Source organism: Syngnathus scovelli, chromosome 22, assembly GCF_024217435.2.
Source record: "Syngnathus scovelli strain Florida chromosome 22, RoL_Ssco_1.2, whole genome shotgun sequence".
Lineage (NCBI taxonomy): Eukaryota > Metazoa > Chordata > Actinopteri > Syngnathiformes > Syngnathidae > Syngnathus > Syngnathus scovelli.
The window spans coordinates 2,590,103-2,609,476 of NC_090868.1; the positions used below are offsets into that span (position 1 = coordinate 2,590,103).

Consider the following 19,374-nt stretch of genomic DNA (forward strand, 5'->3'; position numbering starts at 1 on the left):
GACACCCTTGACTAGCTTTTAAAAGAATAATGAATGCAGAGCTTGCTTGTAGGATAACGATTCCACCCTTAATGACTTCGGCTCGGGCGAAAACGGTACATAACTTCCCCCGCGGCTGTCCCCCTACCACATAAAGGCGCATGTCATTGGTGGCAAACTAATGACGCGTTCCAAAAAAAAAATATGTGAGCGATTCTGCCACTGATCTGCGTTTTTAGCCTCGCCACCAAATTCCTCTCATGGTCGCGATTTCAAACGGCAGACAAACTTGATTTTTTTTTCAAAACTTTTTTCCTTTATATAAGAGCCCGTTATCTAATAGAAAACTAAGAAGTGGTAGTAAATCCCGAGTGAATCTTTACATAATTAAAATCTAGTCAGGCAAGGTAAGCGAGAATTATTTTTTTTAAGACGGACGTAGCGCAAACAAATGGCCGCTTCCATCGAGCAAGGAAGCTCTAATGCATTTCACTCAATTTGGCCAATGGATCCAACCTCTTGCTATTTAGCTGATTTCTATTTCCCATCCCGCTATCTGTCTCGGACTTCATTGCGTTTTGCCTTGAAGAACAGGCCGGGCGCAGTCGTTTGGCAGCGCTAATCAATACCGTTCACTCTCCTTATCAATTCCTCGACTCTGCTTTCAATGCAAGTCTTGGAACTATTTGCTTTATTTATTAGGTAGTTGTCTACCCTTTATTTTTTTTTGCTTTTGAAAAGTTTGTCTTGAGGGTCTTCCAAATCTTTAGAAAAAGAAACCAGATTTGACTGTTAAATTTAATGAGCCACGAATGATTTTGTGTCTGCTCCTTATTGATCAACATATTTTTTATTTTTGCAAAAATGACTCAAGGCTGTTTTTTTTTTTTTTGCTGTTCTGCAGAAGAGCTTCGGAAACTCAGCTGGTCTGGAATCCCGCGACAAGTCCGACCAATCGCGTGGAAGCTCCTTTCGGTAAGTTTTGGTCTTATAGATTTATGCAAAAAGAAAGACCAACGGACCATAAATTGATACGACGGTTGATTTTTCTCCTCCAAATTTGCAGCCTTTGCTTTCTGCTCCACCGCGATGTCGATTTGAATTCGATTAATTAGCAAAACGTGCGTTTGTTTAGCTGTAATCTTGGAAGAAACACAACTATGCAAACAAAAGTGCACACACAGCCGCTTGCGCTAATAAACTTGTACAAATAATAATAAACACATAACAGATGATCACCCGCACACAGGCAGGCACATAAAGTTGCTGTCACCATCTTTCTCCCGACCCTGCTCCCTTTTTTTTTTTTGATTTATGAAGACTGCTAACCGTTTGAGTTAGCTTTTTTTTTTATTTATTAACAAAAAACTTGAATAGGGAAAATTAATTGCGAGGAACCAATAATTTATTCATGAGACACTCTGTGTGTTTACTCATTAAGCCATTGTTGTGTCGTACGGCTGCGAGTCTGCCGAGAGATGACGGGCTTTTTGAGCACCGTGACTCTCCCATTAATTACCGCACAATAGCTAATGTGCCGCAGAAAAGATGCCATTAAAGGTGTGAGCGCCTGGCTGTGTTGTGCGGCGCTAGCTAGCTGGCATGATGCTAGCTGACTGGGGGGGCACTGAGGGCGTCCTGCCACAGTATGGCAAGCGTCCTCACGTTTTTGAGTATATGCGTGCTTGCATAAAGGCAACCGCAAGGGCTTCCCTGCGGAGAAATGAATGTTAATGAAAGGAGGAAGTCGGCTCGGGCACACAAGCAACACAGCAGGCAATGGAATTATGACTTGACCTTTTCGTCTGCAAGTTCTTCTCCATTTGGTCCAAAGCTTTGTCATTATTAGTCAGTACATTAGGGAAAAATGGCCCTAAGCTTCTTCTTTTTTTTTTTTTTTTTTTTTAATGTTGCATTACTCGATTAAAAAGAAGAGACTCATTTTTGCAGTATACACGATGGTCACGTCAAGTCTTCAATTCCAATTAAAAATGGATTTATTATAAATGATCACCATTTATTTCATAAAATAATGAGTTACAATAATTGGTAGAAGTTATGTTGAAATACGTGTCGTTATAAAATATGAATGAACTTGTCCGTACTATAAATTATATTTTAAAATGGGAAGATACAGTTTGATTCGATTCACTCACAATTTTTCAACTCAAAATTAATTCACAGTTTTTTTGTTTCACCCATAAGCAATGACTACCATTTTTGGTGAGAAGGTTTATTTGAATTTAAAATGTTTATCTTCACTGTTCCAACAAGCTAAATATGTGTTTTCTAGCCCACCTGGCGAGGATTCCAATAGAGACCTTGATCTCGGCGTATGAATTATCACAGGGTTAAACCCAAAGCTGGGATTAAAGCTCGGCGTCCCAAAAAGCACTCATATCTTCCGGAATGTCATAACACTTGACTGCCTTTTCTGTCCTGTCTGCGCCGCCGTCGGATGGCAAGATGGATCGGAGGGATCAAGGCGGAAATCTATTCTCAATCTGTGCACACACACTCGGGCTCGCAGGCCTCGCTGGATGCCATAAACTTGCTAGAGACACCTAATAAAACTTCACTCCGCTGATGTCCCTTGTGCCCTTCCGCTGCTCACCAGCATGCACCGTCTTATTTAACCCCCCCCTCCCCCCTCCTTTCCTTTCCACTCGGCATTTTTTTTGTACCTGACAAAGATGAGAAACAAATTCCCCCCCCTCGCCTCGAGAGCCGGGCAATCCCACCACAGCGGCCCCGACGTTTACACCGAGCGATACGCAGCACGACGTTATTATTCAGCGTGGAAATGAAAAAAAATGCTCCACCTCATTTCACTATGCAAGCGAGGGGCTCCACAGGTTGCCCCCCCCCCCAACCTTCCTCAGGCGATCCAAAACGCGTCGCCTTGAACTTCCCATTATTTCCGAAAACAACGCCATCTCATTCCATTTGTTTAAAGAGCGCTCGGCGTCCGAGCCCCAAGTGAAAGGCAAATGGATTTAATGACTTTTCTATTTTGTGAAAGAATGGCGGCCCGTGGCAATATGTACATTTGCTAATGGAGTGTGGCTGCAAAAATGTGACGCATTGGGGGGGGGTGCAAAAAAAAAAAAGCTAACCAGCTGTCTGAACTGTGATAAGACGCCGAGTTTATATGATATGTATCGTAAAGCAGCGGGAGTGATTTTTACAGATAACGACGTTAAACCGCTAGTTCGGTTACACTCGGTGGAAAACACTTTTATTTTATTCGTCGGGAAACCCCCCCCTGCTGAATAAATCACTTAATATATATAATTCAGTTGGTCAAATTACCCACGGTATAAAAAGCTCACGCGAGTTTTATCTTGATCCAGGACTCGAAAACACCAAGCCGTCTTAAATCGTATTTAAATCGTCAAGTATTTGTATGCAAATCTAAATCAGATATGGAATGGCGTATTTGCCCAAGCCGCTCTACCATATCGGATTGGCTCCACCCGGTCAATTAAATCGTCGATGATATATTCCCGCACGTGTCCAAATAACACCCCCGCAGTGAATTTGACAAAAAAGCACCCGGTGGCAAATAAAACCAGCGGTAAATATCGTCTAAATATGCTACATTATCGGCGCGGAGAGGGAAAATGATAGTAGACGGTGTCCTGGTGTAGTTCTGTTTAAAATAATAAGGGGGTTATTTCAATAATAACCATACATATTAAAAAATAATCGTCACTATATTGAATGTTTTCCCGCAATTTAATAATAGTGAGAACTGATGAGGAAATGCGACTTGATAATCTGTCATTACTTTGAGTTTTTTTTTTTTTTTCTCCTGTATGCCGTGTGTTTGAAAATGCACAAAGTTTCAAGAAATGAATATTGAGGCCTCCAGTCAAGAGACAAGAATAAATTCACACAAAGTTTTTTGCTCAACTTTTACCCTGTCCCTTAGCGGGACCATTTGTTTTCACTCCCCGAGTCGAAAATAATTTGGATGGTGCAAAAGCTTCGTTAAAAAGAAGCCGCTTCATTTGAAAGTCCCCGAATGGATTCCCCGACATGTATTTACAGTTCTCTGCTTTTCAAGTGGAAGATCCATTAGAGAGATGGAAGCTTCTGCATTCCGAGGAGGACAACGAAAGGCTGAGATTTTTTTATTTTTTGATGCGGGCGGATAACACATTCGTGCATTTACACCCCTTTCAAGCTAGCCGACCACAACTAAATTCCAATTTAGCCACTTCAATTTAAGCCCCCGCGCCATTTCTCTGAGTAATGCACTTTACCGTGTGAAATATTTGATGATTTGAAAAGCGGAGGCTTCGTCTTAAAACTTAACTACGCAGGTGCTCGCTCCCATCCAGCCGTAAAGCAGCCGACCTCCGCTGAGCTTTCCATTAACCTCATACACGCACGCGAGTGCCCCGCCGTGACCCCTGACCCCAACCTTCGTGATTCCCCTTTCAACCAATTAGGACCTGGCCCGTTTGCGTGACAGGTAGACAGAACATATGCGGTCCGGGTCCGCCTTGTTTGTTTAGCGTCTTGGAGAAAAAAAAAAAAAAAAGAAGCTAATAGTCATATCAACAATTCAAAGCAGGCTTACGGTGTCTGAAGGCTGCGTAATGACATCATTTGCCGGGTGGAGACGTCCTTCCATCTGTCAAAGTGCTTTAAGAGAGCCGTAGATAATTTTAACGGTCAATTTGGAGCTCGTAATTGGTCCGACGTACTGGTATAAACTGCGAGATGGCCTCCATATCCCGCCCGTCTAATTTGTCTGATTTAGTTACCGCTTGCAATGTACTTTGTCGTTTATTCATGTGGACACGGGATTATGCTTGAGCTCTTCTGTTGGAAAGATTGAAAATAAATTATTTACCGTCTCAAAGGGCGCCACGAGTTTGCCGTCTCTTTATACGCGTAAGCGACAGCGAGCCAAAAGTCGCGTTGTCGTTTATCACGTCTTCAGTTTGCTTCGCGCTCTTCATACCTGGGAGACGAGACGGGCACTTTATTGACACTTTAAAGCAGGGGCTTTAAAATAAAAACATAAAAAGATATGCTATTTTATTATACTGACGCACACATATGAAAGAGAGAACACCAAAAAAAAAAAAATGAATGGCAGATGTAGGAGTTAAAAGAATTTAATGAGTCCCAAGTGGGTGCTGCTTGTGTTTGCGCGCTCCGAGTTGTTTGTTAGCGTAGCCGCCAACTTGCTACCGCCTATTATTATTATTTGGACACTGTCGGAATTTATAAATAAAAATATTTGAAGTTGTTTTTACCTGATGTGAAAGCTACGAGTGGGCGAATTAGTGATTTTTGTGAAAAGCACTACCAAGAAAAATATAATAAATAAATAAATATATAATATAAAAAATATTATAAATAAAAATATAAATATTCTATGGTTTTGGATTAATAGCGATTTAAGAACACACCCCATCTGCTTTAAAAAAAAAAAAAAATACCCAAGAGGCACTTGAGCAGAAGAGGTGACTTATCTGTCCAAATATATACGATGTGACTTTCCTCAGGGTTACCTGCCTGCCAACGCTGAAAGGAGAGAGAACGTCCTTCAGAGGAAGCGACAGGAATATTTCGGTTTCATCCAGCAGTACTACGACTCCCGCAATGACGAGCACCATCAGGACACGTACAGACAGGTACGCTTGTATTCGTAGATTTCCTCGAAGGGATAAACAGGAGTTACAATTGTGTGTGTGAGCAAGTCTGAGTGTGTGTGTAGCAGGATCAGCGAAACCAGTTATTTGAGCAAAAGTGCTTTTCTCCCTCGGTTTGGCCTCCTTCTAAGTGAGGCCATGTGATCCAACTCAGGCACTCATTTGACAAAAACAAGCACCGCTCGTTGGCTTTGAAAACAACTCCTTTCTCTTCGTTTATTGTCTGGTTGAATTGGGACCGATAACAAACATCTCAGTGGGCCGTCCGTAGAGAAACACCTTGTCGTGTTTCATCCAATTTCGCCCAAGTCTCTCGCCGGCTTGTTTTGGTGATGACTTGGAATGGTGTCTTGAAGCATCTCTTTGACTTTAGCAAACTTGTTGAGCGCCGCTTTGTCTTTTCTTGTGAAGGAGTGCAACTTTCTGGCACTTAATTTGACGGAATTGTTTTTTTAAATTTATTTATAGTTTGTCACCCAGTTGGAAGATTAGGGGGTACCACCATTTTTGTCCAGCCCTATTTATTGAGTTTATTTTTAATTAATTAATTTATCGCTTGTCTGAATAGCTGAGAACGTTGAAGAGGAGCGCTAACGGGTGCATGTTTTTGTGTCTAAAATGTTTTTTTCCCCATGTCAGATCCAAATAGATATTCCTAGGATGAGTCCAGAGTCTTTGGTGCTACAACCAAAGGTGACAGAGGTAAGGCTGGACAGGACCACGAGTACTCCATCCTGACTCGGTTGCCTGTAACAAGCCACGACATCCTTCAAAAAAAAAAAAAATCAGGCACAATCTGGACTGTCCCACTGGGCTCACCTCCAGCCGCTGACCTGCATCGTTTTTTTTTTTTTTTTTTTCCTCCCTTCTGACGATTCTGTCCGCCTGCCATGTCGCTCAGCCGCTAGGGCACACTCTGAAATTAGTGTGCCTTCAATCGCACACTTACTGTCCGCCGCTTGATCCGCGCTAACCTGCCCGTTGCTTCAGTTTGTCTTTTTTGTTTTTCTCTCCCTTCTCTCTCTCTCTCTGCAGATTCACATTGACATACCGAGAACTAATCCTCTTATTCCTCTCTTTCAACAAGCTTCTGTCCAAGAGGTGAGATCAGCCCCAACATTATTTGTTTGTTCTCTTCATTTTGGTGAAAAAGAGCTCCTAAACTTTTTTTTGGAAGGCTCCGACAAGGTTAAATTGAAATTAAATAGCTGTATCTAAAACCAAGGCGAAGACTAAATGTTCAGTCTTTAAAGGTTATATATTGGTCTTGATCAGAACTTCCCCCCACGCAAAAGACTAATTTGAGAACTTGCGGCCACATGGGGAATAAAAACAAGGCTTGTGGCTAATGAGGTAGCCAGGCCGGCGCTCACATCTCTAAACACACACACACACACACACACAAACACTCATTAAGGCAGATGCACGGGTGTATTGCACCATTTTTTTTTTTTTTGCATGCACACAAAGCCAAGTCGAAGCGCATTAGCCGTCGCAAATACCTTTTGCCCCCTCCGTTGTCAAGCATACAAGTCAAGGCTGGGAAATATCAAATGATGATCCATATCGTACAAGCCCCCCCCCACACCCCCTTTCCTTTTTCGCTTTCAAAATGAAAGCCACAAGCACTGATTTGAAATACCCTCCCTCCCGCATATGCAACAGACTCCAAAGGGCCCTTTTATATGGTTATGCTCGCTGCAGTGCCACCTGAAAATCACCTCTGCTTCATTTCATTCGGTTGTTTGTTTTCTGCGGCACAAAAACCTCCCCCCCCCTCACCTCCCCTCCGCCTCCCCTCCCGGGGCTCTGCTGAAATTTCGGCAGTCTGTTCCATTCCAGGCGGGATATCCAAGCGGGATTTCGTAAGTGCTACCTAAGTGTTTGGTTGCTTTTCAAACCAGTCGGACGAGTTCACAGGATACCGAGAGTCGGTCTAAAAATATTTCCCGCCCAGACGAGATTAGGATTTATTAGTCTTCGTTAAGCGGTGCAGGGAAAATGGTAATACGTAGCTCAACGTAAAGTTAAGACGAGCTCAAGAACTTGTAGCGTTTGCCCCACCCTATTCGGACAAATGGCTAGATTTAATAAATTGGGCCCTAGTCCAAAATGCAGCCCTGAATACTCGGGTTCAAACAAAAGCCAACATTTGCTTCCATTTCAAGGCGCTTGTCGCGACATGTCTTTTACACCCCCCCCCCACCAAAGTTGGCTTATTTGCCCGTAACACATCTTGCGTGGGCAGCGGCTGCTGCCTTTTTCACTTGAAGCTCCTCTGTGTGTGAAATATGCATGTCAGCTTTTGAGGCGGCATGAAAAGCAAAGTGCCATTACCCGCTCCCCCCTCCCCCCCCCTTTCTGCTGGCACCAGCGTCCTCCCTGTTTGATGGATGGGGCTTTGATAAACGTGCGGAGGCAGGTAAGGGGAGAGCTACAGCTTACAATCACCCCTGACTGCTTTAACTGTGATTGGACTTATTTAAAAGAGCGGAAAAGAAAAAAAAAAAAAATCCAAGCCATATCACCGTGTCTGTTTTCCTTAACACAATGAGCTATGAGGTTATTTAGAAAGTGACAGCAACATGACATACTCTCCTATATATTTAAAAAAAAAAAAAAAATACGTGATGGGTCCGATGCGGGAAAGGTGCCGGTTAGATGTATGTGTTCCCCCGTGGAAATCCATTTGCGCTCGAGCAAAACAAAAGCCAGCCCAGCCAGCTCGTCTCTAATTCACCTGAACTGACAGCAAATGTTGGACCACTCAAATCGGGGATGGGGAGGAAAAATAAATAAACATGAACAGGAACGACCGTGCCCGAACAACATCAAGTATTGCGGTAAAAAAAAAAATCTGCTTAGTTTCTCTGTTGTTTACTTGAGTTTTTTTTTTTTTTTTTTTTTGGTCGAATGTTGTAGCTAATAAATCAAAAGTGTTTTCTCCGCCAGGCTCCCAGCGCAAAGCAATGTTCTTCCTATTTAATTCCATTTCATTTTGCAAGCTTGGCATGCCTCATATTATTCTTATTGCTCACAAGTGCCCCCTTGCATGCCTCACAAATTTACACAGACTGATGTGTTTTTTTTATTTTTTTTCTTTACCCCGTCGGCAATGAACAGGCAATTGTTGACGCTCCGCTTTTCGTTTAGATATTCGAGCGGATCCTTTTCATTTGGGCCATCCGCCACCCGGCCAGCGGCTACGTGCAAGGCATCAACGACCTGGTCACGCCCTTTTTTGTGGTCTACGTCTTTGAGTACATCGGTGAGTAGCTCCCTCTCGACTTCATTTTCGCTTTTCTTACCAATGTGTCAGCCATCTTTTTTTTAACCACCCTCTGCTGCAAGTGTCTCCCCCTGACACCTTTCACCTTTCCTAGCTGGGAGGACTCAGGGTTCATTTGCTGCTTCATCACCGCAGCTTACATCGGGGCGCTCCGGTATTTCTTTCAACAGCTTCAGGGCCAACTCGGGGAATTCTCTCTCCATCATATTTTCAAGTGAAATTTCTCCCGTGAAAATAGCTCGTCTGAAATTGGCTTCCCCGAGCAGCTGAGAGATTCAAATCTATTTTTAATTTCACCGTATTGACTCCTCTCGAAGCAACAAAAAAAAAATCGAATTACACAAAGGGTTCAGCGACCCTGTTTCAACATTCATGATAAGAGTTAGCTTTTGACACTGATGTTCATTTTTTAATGAAGTCATTTTTTTTTATTTTGTAGCCTTAATCTGTTTCAGTTTGTTTTCTCCAACTTTCAATCCATTCGAAATAGAAGTCGGGATGCTCTGCGGGGAACCTCGCATGCAAGAGACACATTAGGGTCCCGACGTTAAGTGCTAGCTTGCATGCAAGAGGTCGGACTCTCTATTTCGTTAGGACTTTTAGTCGGGCTTATTTTTGCACTTAGCACGGCGGTATAGAGCGTTACAATTTTTAAATACGGAAGGGAAGTTGCAATAAATGCGCATTTGCATCCAAATTGTGAGAATTAATGATAAGTATCGGTATTTGGTATCGTGTTTAGTATCGAATGTAAACACTTGTTGTATCGGCGCATCCCTAAAGGCGAATATTTTCACACGTCAGCGATGTCGACTTATTACTCCACACTTTCATCATGAAATCTTTTCTTCTTTGCTTTTTTTTTTTCTCCCCCCTTCAACTCTTTCAATCTCCACCTTCCTCCGTTTGTTCTGCCGGCCTCTGTGGGCGTGAACCGAGACCCGGGCTTCAAAGCATCACGCCGCGTCTCGGTTCCCCGCGTGTGCGGCGTGCGCTGATGAGCCGCGAACAACACACGATGTTTGTTGTCGGGATTTTTATTTATTTTTTTTTCCCGCGTAGGCATTCAACATCAAATGAAAAAAAATTGGCTTCATAGAAGATTAGCTCCACGAACGCGAGTCTCATTTTAATTATCGATGAGTATTGTGTTACAAGTGGTGCGTTAGAGACCACACGGAACATTTGCTGTTTATCCACCTGGAGTGTGAAGCAATTTAGCCGCTTTGCTTATCAAAGCAGAAATGGATTTTAAAAGCGCTCTCATTTCCAATTTGTCAGCCATTTTGTTCGCTTTTTGTCTGTTCCAGCTCTCACGACATTCGTCAACATAATTGTTTGATACTTAGGGTGGCGATGGCTGAGTCAGCCCAGCAAACATACATCATACGTCTTTCCCCCTTTGTCCTTTTTTTAATTTTTTTTTTTTATATCGCAGACCTTGAATAAATTGTCTTTCCAAGTGCAAATATCACAACAGACACCGCGGCACGCTGTTGCTCCATCTACATCATTTTAATGACACACAAGATAGGAGTGAATTGCTTCTAGGTAATAATAATACTTTGCATGACCTTGTGAGATAGCTGTTCCGGAAAAAAGACGCAATCTGTCACTTCCTCCTAAAAGTTGTACTTTTCCACCCAACTAAAATGTATTTTCTTTTTCCGTAATCCAACGACGCGGTCACTTGTTGCTCAGTTTTTAAGCGACGTTGAGTACCAGCTGGGAAAACCGCCGGCTCAGCGCTTTCAAGGCTGGCCGCGCTTGACGTAGCGTCTATGAAGCACGAGCCGCCTGACAACTGGAAAATTCAAGGCCATCGAAATAGCCGAGCACTGATTGACTAATGGAAAAAAAAAAAAGGGGTGTCGACCCAAACTTGTCAGCCCGCCTGATGCATCTCGAGTTCTCCGAGTCCTCCCTTTGCCCTCAAATTTAAAATCTTTACACCTCACTGAATTGGAACTTATTTTGATGAAAGCGCTAAGACCGAGCCGTCGACTTGGATGATTGTACATTAATTTCATAGCCACCAGATTTTTATAATAGCCTTCTCCGAAGAAACTCCATTGAATGTGAATGAGCTCATTTTTTGGTGCAACATGTCTTTTTTTTTTTTTTTATTATTTACTATACATCGATCTATTCTTGCCCGGTCTGGATCCTATATTTCAACGGCGCCGAGCGGCTCCAGGTTGCTTGTTCCTTATCTACCTTTACTTCCTCTAATCCCTCCCATCTTTAATGATTCAATGAGATTATTGACTCTGCGAAAAGCATTGTCTTCTCCCAGACAGTTAGCCCCCCCCCCCCCAATTTGTATTACTCTCACAGCCCGAGCTTTGCCTCGCCGGAATGTTCTATAGGCTTTAGAATGCAATCACCCTCTTTCTGGAGTTAAGTAATAGGACTGGGACCGGCCGAAATTGAATCAGCCGCTCGGTTCTGACCCTCAAGTCTCTGTCTTCACCCATCAATCGCCGCAACGTCTGTCTTTTCATAACACTTTATACGAGTCGCCTCGTCGACGTCGGCTCCCATTTGCGACTCCTTTTCGGTAATGGCTCGCGGTTGTGTCGCCGCGGCGTCTTTTCCAAAATCAAGGGACAAAATTGCGATTGGAGGTTTATTTCCAACGGCAAGTGGCTTCACAACAGGATTTATAAATCCGTAACTCGATAGACTCGCTCCCGCGTCGTAAGCAGATATGATCTCATTCCTTCTGATAAAAAAAAGCGGAGCGCAGTCGAAATAGTTATGTCAAAGAGTGATTTATCGACTGAATAATCATAAGTGGGGGTATTGAATATTTTTAGATTAAGTTAATTACTTGACTATAAAAAGCCTTAAATCGAAACTGGCTTCAGATCTTTTCCCGTCGCTCGCTCTTTCACCGCCACTCGATCGGGACAGAAAAACATGTTTTTTATCTTTTGGATGCGTCGCGCTTGACCTGATGCAATTGGATGCAACCGACACAATCGTGGCAGTTGGGTCGCTTGCGTCATAAATTTCAACCGAGGAGGATTTGCGTAGATGCGTTTGCCGTAAATGGACAATGATGGCGCGGGAAAAAAAAAATAATATTACACAACAACAACAACAGACCGTCAGACATATCGAGTCCAGCTGTGCTGAGGCATTTCATCGCCCTTCAGCTTCGCTTTTCCCATCCTCAAACGTGTCTGCTGCTCCCCATAACGTCCCCTAATGTCTTTTATTCCCAAACTAAAGCCGCAGATTACACACGGTAATGACTTAATGGACTTCACCGGCAGGATCTCCAAAAAAAAAAAAACTCTTGTCAGCTCCCAGATGTGTCCGCTGTATTATGGAGTCTGATTTACTTTGCTTAAAAAAAAAAAAATAATACTGCCTTTTTGTATATGTTGTTTTAATCTGCCAGCATATTTGAGGGAAAAAAAGGGGCGGGAGATATTTTCGCCGCTCAATTAACGTGGCGCATCATACTCGGCGTTAAACACTCGTCTTCCAAGAAACAATCTCACCCCGGGGTAAGTGGGTCATTATGTACTTGCGCGTAGACAGATACCGTATTAATATCTGTATTGCATTTCATGTCAAGGACTTACATTATCTCGCTAAGAGCTTTGGCGCCGGTCTGCCATTTTGTTGCATGTGCTTGAGGCATTACCGCACACAAAATGTGAGATGCGGTGATTTTATGGCTCAAGAGTTTCTTTATTACTTGTACGACTTGGAATAAGTTTGACACGTGGACTGAGCTCACACCAAGACCCGCCCGCCCTTGGTTACGGTTGCTAAGTCCAACGTGGGCTTAAAACGGGCATTCTGATTGGCCGGTCTGTACGTCCGATGTCTGTTTTAGCTAAAAGGTCAATTGGCAGTCTTTTTTTTTGGGGGGGGAGATGCTGCTCTGCATAAAATTAATCGGCTTATTTCTCTGGAGAGTCGAGATTATCCTCTCAAGTTTCGGAAGACTTTACAAACACACCTCGAGAACCCGCCGCGTTCCCCCCCACCTCTGTATCTTCACGTTATTGTCGGCCTAATCTCATGGCAACCTCCCGCTGCGATTCCCCACATCCCGTCTGTGAGTCAACGCGTCGGTGACGCCGCATCTCGCCTCCTAACGATACGACAGCTCGAACGCCACCTCTGGAAAAAGCCTCGTCTCTCATTAACCATGGCGCCGCGGCACTAATTGTACCGCGAGCGCCTTGCGTAACCCTCGGCTCGCGTGTTTCACAAGCAGCGTGTCTCATCTGCAAGTGTTAGGCCTCCAGCTTTTTGCACTTTGAAGGTGGCAAGGAGAGAGTAACATGTTTCGAATCTTGGCCTTAATAGAAAGTCATTCAATTAATTGGATTAATCCTGAGCCGCCACTGTAAATTATAACTAGTGACTGCACCAATTGCTTTAATCTTATGGATGGGGAGATTCCGTTTAAACAATGGCGCCGCTCCCCGATGGTTTGCTACACGGCTTTGCCGGGGATTAATTTGAAGCCGCGGAACATTGTCGAACAGGATGCTGTTTTATTTTTATTTTTTTAAAAAACATGACTTTATGGTGACATCAGGCTAAATTAGGTCTTTTATCATTTTACATCACATTACCTTGTGGCCCGCAGAGGGCAGATGGCGACGTGCGTGTCGGCGCCGGCGCTCCGTCTCCCGAGGTGTGACCCGGGCTCCGCGTGCCAGGCTGTGCCAAGTGCTCACAGCTGGCCGCGACCGAGCAGTTGGTCTCGATGGACATGTTGCCTGACCAACCCCCCCCCCCCCACATGCGCCAGGACAAACAGGAAATGAGCCCTGGGGCTTGGCAGGCAACTCAACCTGTGTCCAGTCGAGACAGCAACGAGAAAAGAAGGCTAACAGCTTGGAGACACGGGATAATGTCAAAGACTTGGGTGGGAAATTGGTTATAATGAACAACGTTGTAAAGTGGATGTCTTTGCAAGTCGAGCTTTCGAGGATACAAATGTCACACGAGCTATCACCTCCATTGTAATACGGAATCCAAAGTAGTCGAGCTCTTGTGTTTTAATAGAACCCGACTGGAGTTTTTTTTTTTTTTTTCCTTCTTTCCCCGCCAAATGCTTGTTAGATTATCGAACGAGCGGCAAGTCTTCCACTTTGCCGGCGGATCAAGTGCGTCGTGACAAGTTAGCCGGTTTGTGTTAAATCCTCAAACGGTGGCGCCACAAAGCTTCTTCCTTTGAGCCTCATCAAGCGTGAGGCCGCGTCTGAAGTGCCTGGATGTGAATTTAACTAATGACATCAGGTTCAACTGTTTCTCCCACCACACTCGGTTTGGTTTTCCACCAGCGGTCGCAGGGGTCACTGTTGCCTCGCCGTCCTCCCGGCAGAATTCTTGGCTTCAGTCCCCGTCGCGACGAGCTTTGCCCAATTCCCGGGCAACCGCTGGACTCTTGGTAGCCATCCCTTCTAATCTGCTCTCGTCAAGGTTCACATTTTGGAGCTGAGCCGCCCCACTGGAAGACGCAGCAACTTTGGGGTCGTCGGGGGGGGGGGCTTCTGAAATAGCATTGCAGTGTCGTTAAATCAAAAGGCCGTGGACGCCATTTTGGAAGTCTACATACAATTGTTAGTGGCTTTGTAGCTGTGGCCTGCTTCCAGCTCCCTGTCTGTCATTCTGTCAGACTGAGCATGCCCATTACCAACCTAACTACATTCCACCCAGGTTGCCAAGGATACCAACAGAGCTGCCAGATCGCCCCCCCCCCCCCACCTCCCTTACTCACCGACTTACAATTCTCGCAGTCTTGCAAAAAATACAAAACCGAAATACCTGCCTAAACATTTTCCCCTTTCCTCTGTTGCCGTCTGTGTGCTCCATTCATGTCCACTCTGGATCACGCTTAATCAGTCCCGTCTCATCTGTCAGTGGCTCGTCAGAATACTGTCAAAGCCCCGCGCTGTCCGTCACGCACGAGTGGCGTTAATGACGCCATGCCACCCCGCTGTTGTAGTCACCCGTTCCAAGATGGCTGACTGCGCTTGAATAATTTCTTCCCTGTGTATCATTTTACATCCACCTTAAAAAAATAATTAATCATTTGCTTCCCTGAATTTTTATTTTTTCTGAGGTCCGCCTTTTTAAGCACCATTTCTATTACCAGCCTGTCCGTTCTTGTTTCCCCCGTCATTTCTTCATTTTTTTCCGCAAGACCTTCTCATAATAGTTTATTATGGCGACCCAAGTAAACCTGAATTTCTTCGAGCTAACACACCTCCCTCCCTTCCTCCTCCTCCATTCACACTCTCTCTCATTTCCCTCCTCCAGAGGAAGAAGTGGAAAACTTTGACGTGTCCAGTCTCCAGGAAGAGGCTCTGAGGAACATTGAAGCTGACAGCTTCTGGTGCATGAGCAAACTGCTGGACGGCATCCAGGTAAGCGTAGCCGTCATTGTGTGTTGAAAAGATAAGGGCTGGGGAACTCTCTTCACACACGTCCATACTTTTACACCAATTTACTGTACACGCTGAATTTCCAAGTGTCTCCACCTACATGCTGCCCGAGGGGAAGATCTTCTAGTGTGGGCTATTGATACTGCCGACGTAGGCGGGAGCTGCCGGGCTCTTCTTTCTCATTGGCACTGTTTCTCCTACCCCATGAAAGATATTTTATTTCCTGCTCATTCTAGAATGTGGCTGTAACTTTGATATCCAATGTTTAAACAATTTGAGCTTTAAGAACATCACTCAAGGTGAAGGTAGGGCAAACAAAAAAAAATCATCTTCTGAATAGCTGGAATTTTCCACTCCAAATTACAAATTGTGATATTTCCATAGTCTTTTATCGACGGCGCTTGCGCGCACGCGAGCGTTCATTCATTACAGTCAATTTGTCGGCGATTCATTTTGGAAATTAATAGTCACTGTGCCCGTGTGGTTCCGGAGGGAGCCGAGCGGCGAGGCGAGCTGAAGTTGCGAGGCGAGCAAGTAAAGAGCGAAGAATGGAGCGTGCGTCGGCGCGCGCGTGTTCAGTGTGTGCGCCAAACGCTGTCGTCTCGGCGCTTGTGTTTATTTGTGACCTTGGCTCCAAACTAATTATGTACAATGCATCTGGGAAGCCGCTTTGCCCCCCCCCTCCCTTTTTCTCTGCATCCTCCACCTTCCCTAATGCTTTTTAAACAATCCGGCGGAGGCTGAGTGCTTCGGCAGCGTAATTAGTTGGCGATCCTTTCTCTGACCTCGTCTCCAAGCCGCTCACATTCTCTATTAAACGACGCTGTGTCCTAAAGGTGGCCGTCTCATGGGGCGGAGAGGAAGGGAGTCTTGTCTGCGTAATTACATTTATTCATTGGCTTTAAAGCGGCCGCGTACATCCGCCGAAACTCGTCTCGCTGTTTTGTTTCGGGCTAATTGCATCACTGTGCTCTTCGAAAAAAAAAAATGCCTTTGAAAATACTTGAGGGAATTTTGTTGTATTTATTTTTTTTTTACTCCATCTCATCCATAAAACTTTGCATAATTCTGTTGTTAAAAAAAAATCACATTTTAAAAAGTTGGTTCTGAATTGGCAATATTAGCGGTTTAAGCCTTTTCCTCACGCCGCACACGATGATCCCAAAACAAAGTTTGCCAAAAGCTTTTGTTGTTCAAATGGATTAAAGCACGTCTAAGATTGAGTGGCATCCCGCACTCGTCTGTCCTGGCCCGACACGGAAGGCCTAGTTAAACAGACAAACACCGGCGCCGGAGCGTGATCCCGGGGCCGAGCCTATCAACAAGATAAGCACGTAGTACCGTTTCCACGTCAAACTGGCAGCTGACAGTAGCAACGCCGAGTTCCCCCCGCAAACATGTTTGAACTTCCTAATCCTCTCCGCTCACGTTCAAATAGTCTGCTCTTTACGCTAATCCAATAAGATGACTCTCCTTCTTGCCAGGCAGACCCTTGAAGAATCCAAGAATGAGTCAATTAGAGGATAAAATATTTGCAAAACGCCAACGGATCTTATCTCGATGAGTCGACGTGGCCGTTTGATCGAGCTATTTTTAAGTCGACCCGGGTCTAATTACTCTCGGGCCGTGCGAAATTGGACAGAGCTTCGCAGACAACTTAACTCATTTAACGTGTTACAATGGTTCCACATCCATTAAAAAACGCCGCCGTCCGTCGGTATAAATATTTCAAGCTAATTTGCCAATTATAATCCGTCGTTAACGGAAGAAGTTGCGGCGTGAAATTCGCAGGCGGCGGCGGAAAGCGCCTCCGATACCACACGTGGCCGTTTTGCGGCTCACCTCCGTTTCTTGTGGAGGGGAAGCAAGTCAGAAAGTTCAAAAAGTCCATTACACGGTTAGCACGCCCCAGAGGGTGCTTAGTTTTCAAACCCGGCCGATGAACACCTGGTTTTTTATGCTAATTCTAGTGAGCGGTGGCTTTTAAAAGAATTATTCAGCCCATGATTGAACATTGGATATTTTTTTTTGGGGCGACGGTCACATTGGGATATGAATGTAATAATAAAGGGCACAGCATGGAAATTGCCTTCTACTTTGATATGGATATCAGACTACAATTAGGCACACCGCGCTCCGTAAAATAAAACCGAACCAAATGCCAGCGCCGAGCGACCTGACAAATACGTTACATAAAATGTAGCATGATTAAAGGCGTGAACGGTTCTCTTTCCCGCTGCTCCTCGTCTGAGCTGCATCCAAGGCCTCATTTGGAGTGCAGGCAAAAACCATGCGTGCCCCGCTCATTGTCAAGGCAACCATCTGTTTCCGTGGTACCAGCTCGAGACGGGGACTCTGAGTAGGAGCAGGGCTCCGCCGTCTAATGTCGAGCAGACGGTAGCAAGACCGAAGCAGACTGTCCTTGGCTCCTTCAGGAGTCCCCGCGACACCACTTTTTGCCTGCGAGTATCCGAAAGATCTTAAATCTTTCCGTTTATAGTCTGGAACTCGCCTCCTTAAAAATGCAGATACCCCCCAGAATGGCTCCAAATAAAAACAGAGCTTTGTGGTACCATGATAGTCCTTGACGTCCCGATAAATGGTGCAAAAAAAAATCCAAAACAATCATCTTTAAACAAGAAGCTACAAAAAAAAAAAGATTGGTCCCTCTGGAAGTGATGTGTGGCGCCCAATCCTGGCAATGGCGAGCCCATGACAGATATGAGCGAGCCAATCCACATCTCGGAAACCTGTCCCATCCATCGCTCGGCGAAATCCTTTAATCCCTCTTGGATATTGTCTCCGCTCTTGTCTTTTATCTCAACCTGTTTTATATAATCTTCCTTCTCTGTCACAGACATGCATCAAGCGTCTCGCCGATAACTGCCCGCACTGTCCTTTTGCTTTTCCGACGCAACACGGCGGCATCTATTATCGTAAAGCCTTTATCTTTACCTGTCATCTGTCTCTTTGCCGCTCAGCAACACAAACGCCACGTCCGCTCGCCGCATTGTTGCGCCGCCGCTGTCCAACTCGCTGATAGACATCGGGCGCCACAATGGAAGGCAATCTGAGTCCAGCGTGGGGCCATTGTCGTCTCTAATAGAATGGACTTTAGAGGTGAAGAGGAGCTATTGATTCGGCTGAGAGCCAGTGGAGAGGCTTTTGACACCTTGCGCAACTATTGGTCGGGTGGGTGGGCACTTCCGCTTGCATGACAGCCCAAGATTTGCGGAGAAGTCAAGAACGTATAGGAAATATGCGAGATTAGCTTCCTCCATAGTTTGTTTAGTGCCGCCCATTTTAGAAGACCACCGCAAGACTCGACGTGAAATGGGAATCTGATACCTGATTGGATTCAATTAAAGAGAATAATTTAAAATAAAGGACAAATGTGAGGAACTCTGAGATAAAGCAGAAATGAAGAACTGGGGAAATGTACTGCGGTGACTGAAAGCAGGGAAAACAACTAGCAGGTGAAAGCCGGAGAAGAAGGGTAGTTGATTAAAGCCAGCAGCCTCAATAATGCAAATGTAATTACTCTCCAACGCTTGCACCGCAGCGCACCAAATTAACGCCGGTGTAGAAGAAGAGGCGACTTGGAAAATAGAGCCGAATTACAAAAGGCAAATGTGATTCAGATTAATAGATGGAGGGAGGCTTCGTGAATTAGTAGGTTGACTAAATAGCTCTTGGGAATTTATCCTCTTATTCTGAAAAGCGCTCATCCAAATCATTTTAGGTCACGAGAACCAAAGAAGCAATTGTTGTTATGACGACGCGGGTCGCCTCCTCGACTCCCCCTGACATTAACCTGCAAAAGCTGCAAAAGCTGCAGGATTAATCTGACGAGTATTTTTAAATTTCTTTTTATGAACAACACTGATGGGCTGTGATACTAACTCCAAATGTGGACTATAGAAGACTTAAAAAATTCTGTATTTAATTGAGATCAAGTCATTTGACCTGTAAAAAAAAAAATAATTCAGGTTAAACTGCAAGGGCTCGACGA

At 44.6% G+C, this 19,374-nt stretch overlaps 1 protein-coding gene across 5 annotated transcripts in view; it reads left to right on the forward strand.

Annotated features, from left to right (window-relative positions):
* tbc1d22a (TBC1 domain family, member 22a) overlaps positions 1-19,374 on the forward strand; it is a 44,874-nt gene that overhangs the window by 11,859 nt on the left and 13,641 nt on the right. For 2 of the 5 annotated variants that reach the window (XM_049761334.2, XM_068649542.1), the window contains exons 6-11: positions 884-954; positions 5,505-5,633; positions 6,291-6,353; positions 6,687-6,752; positions 8,805-8,919; positions 15,238-15,344. In XM_049761334.2, coding sequence (XP_049617291.1) covers positions 884-954; positions 5,505-5,633; positions 6,291-6,353; positions 6,687-6,752; positions 8,805-8,919; positions 15,238-15,344 — 551 coding nt within the window. The remainder of the gene's footprint in view (positions 1-883; positions 955-5,504; positions 5,634-6,290; positions 6,354-6,686; positions 6,753-8,804; positions 8,920-15,237; positions 15,345-19,374) is intronic. The other 3 variants (XM_049761338.2, XM_068649543.1, XM_049761335.2) reach the window with 2 other exon arrangements.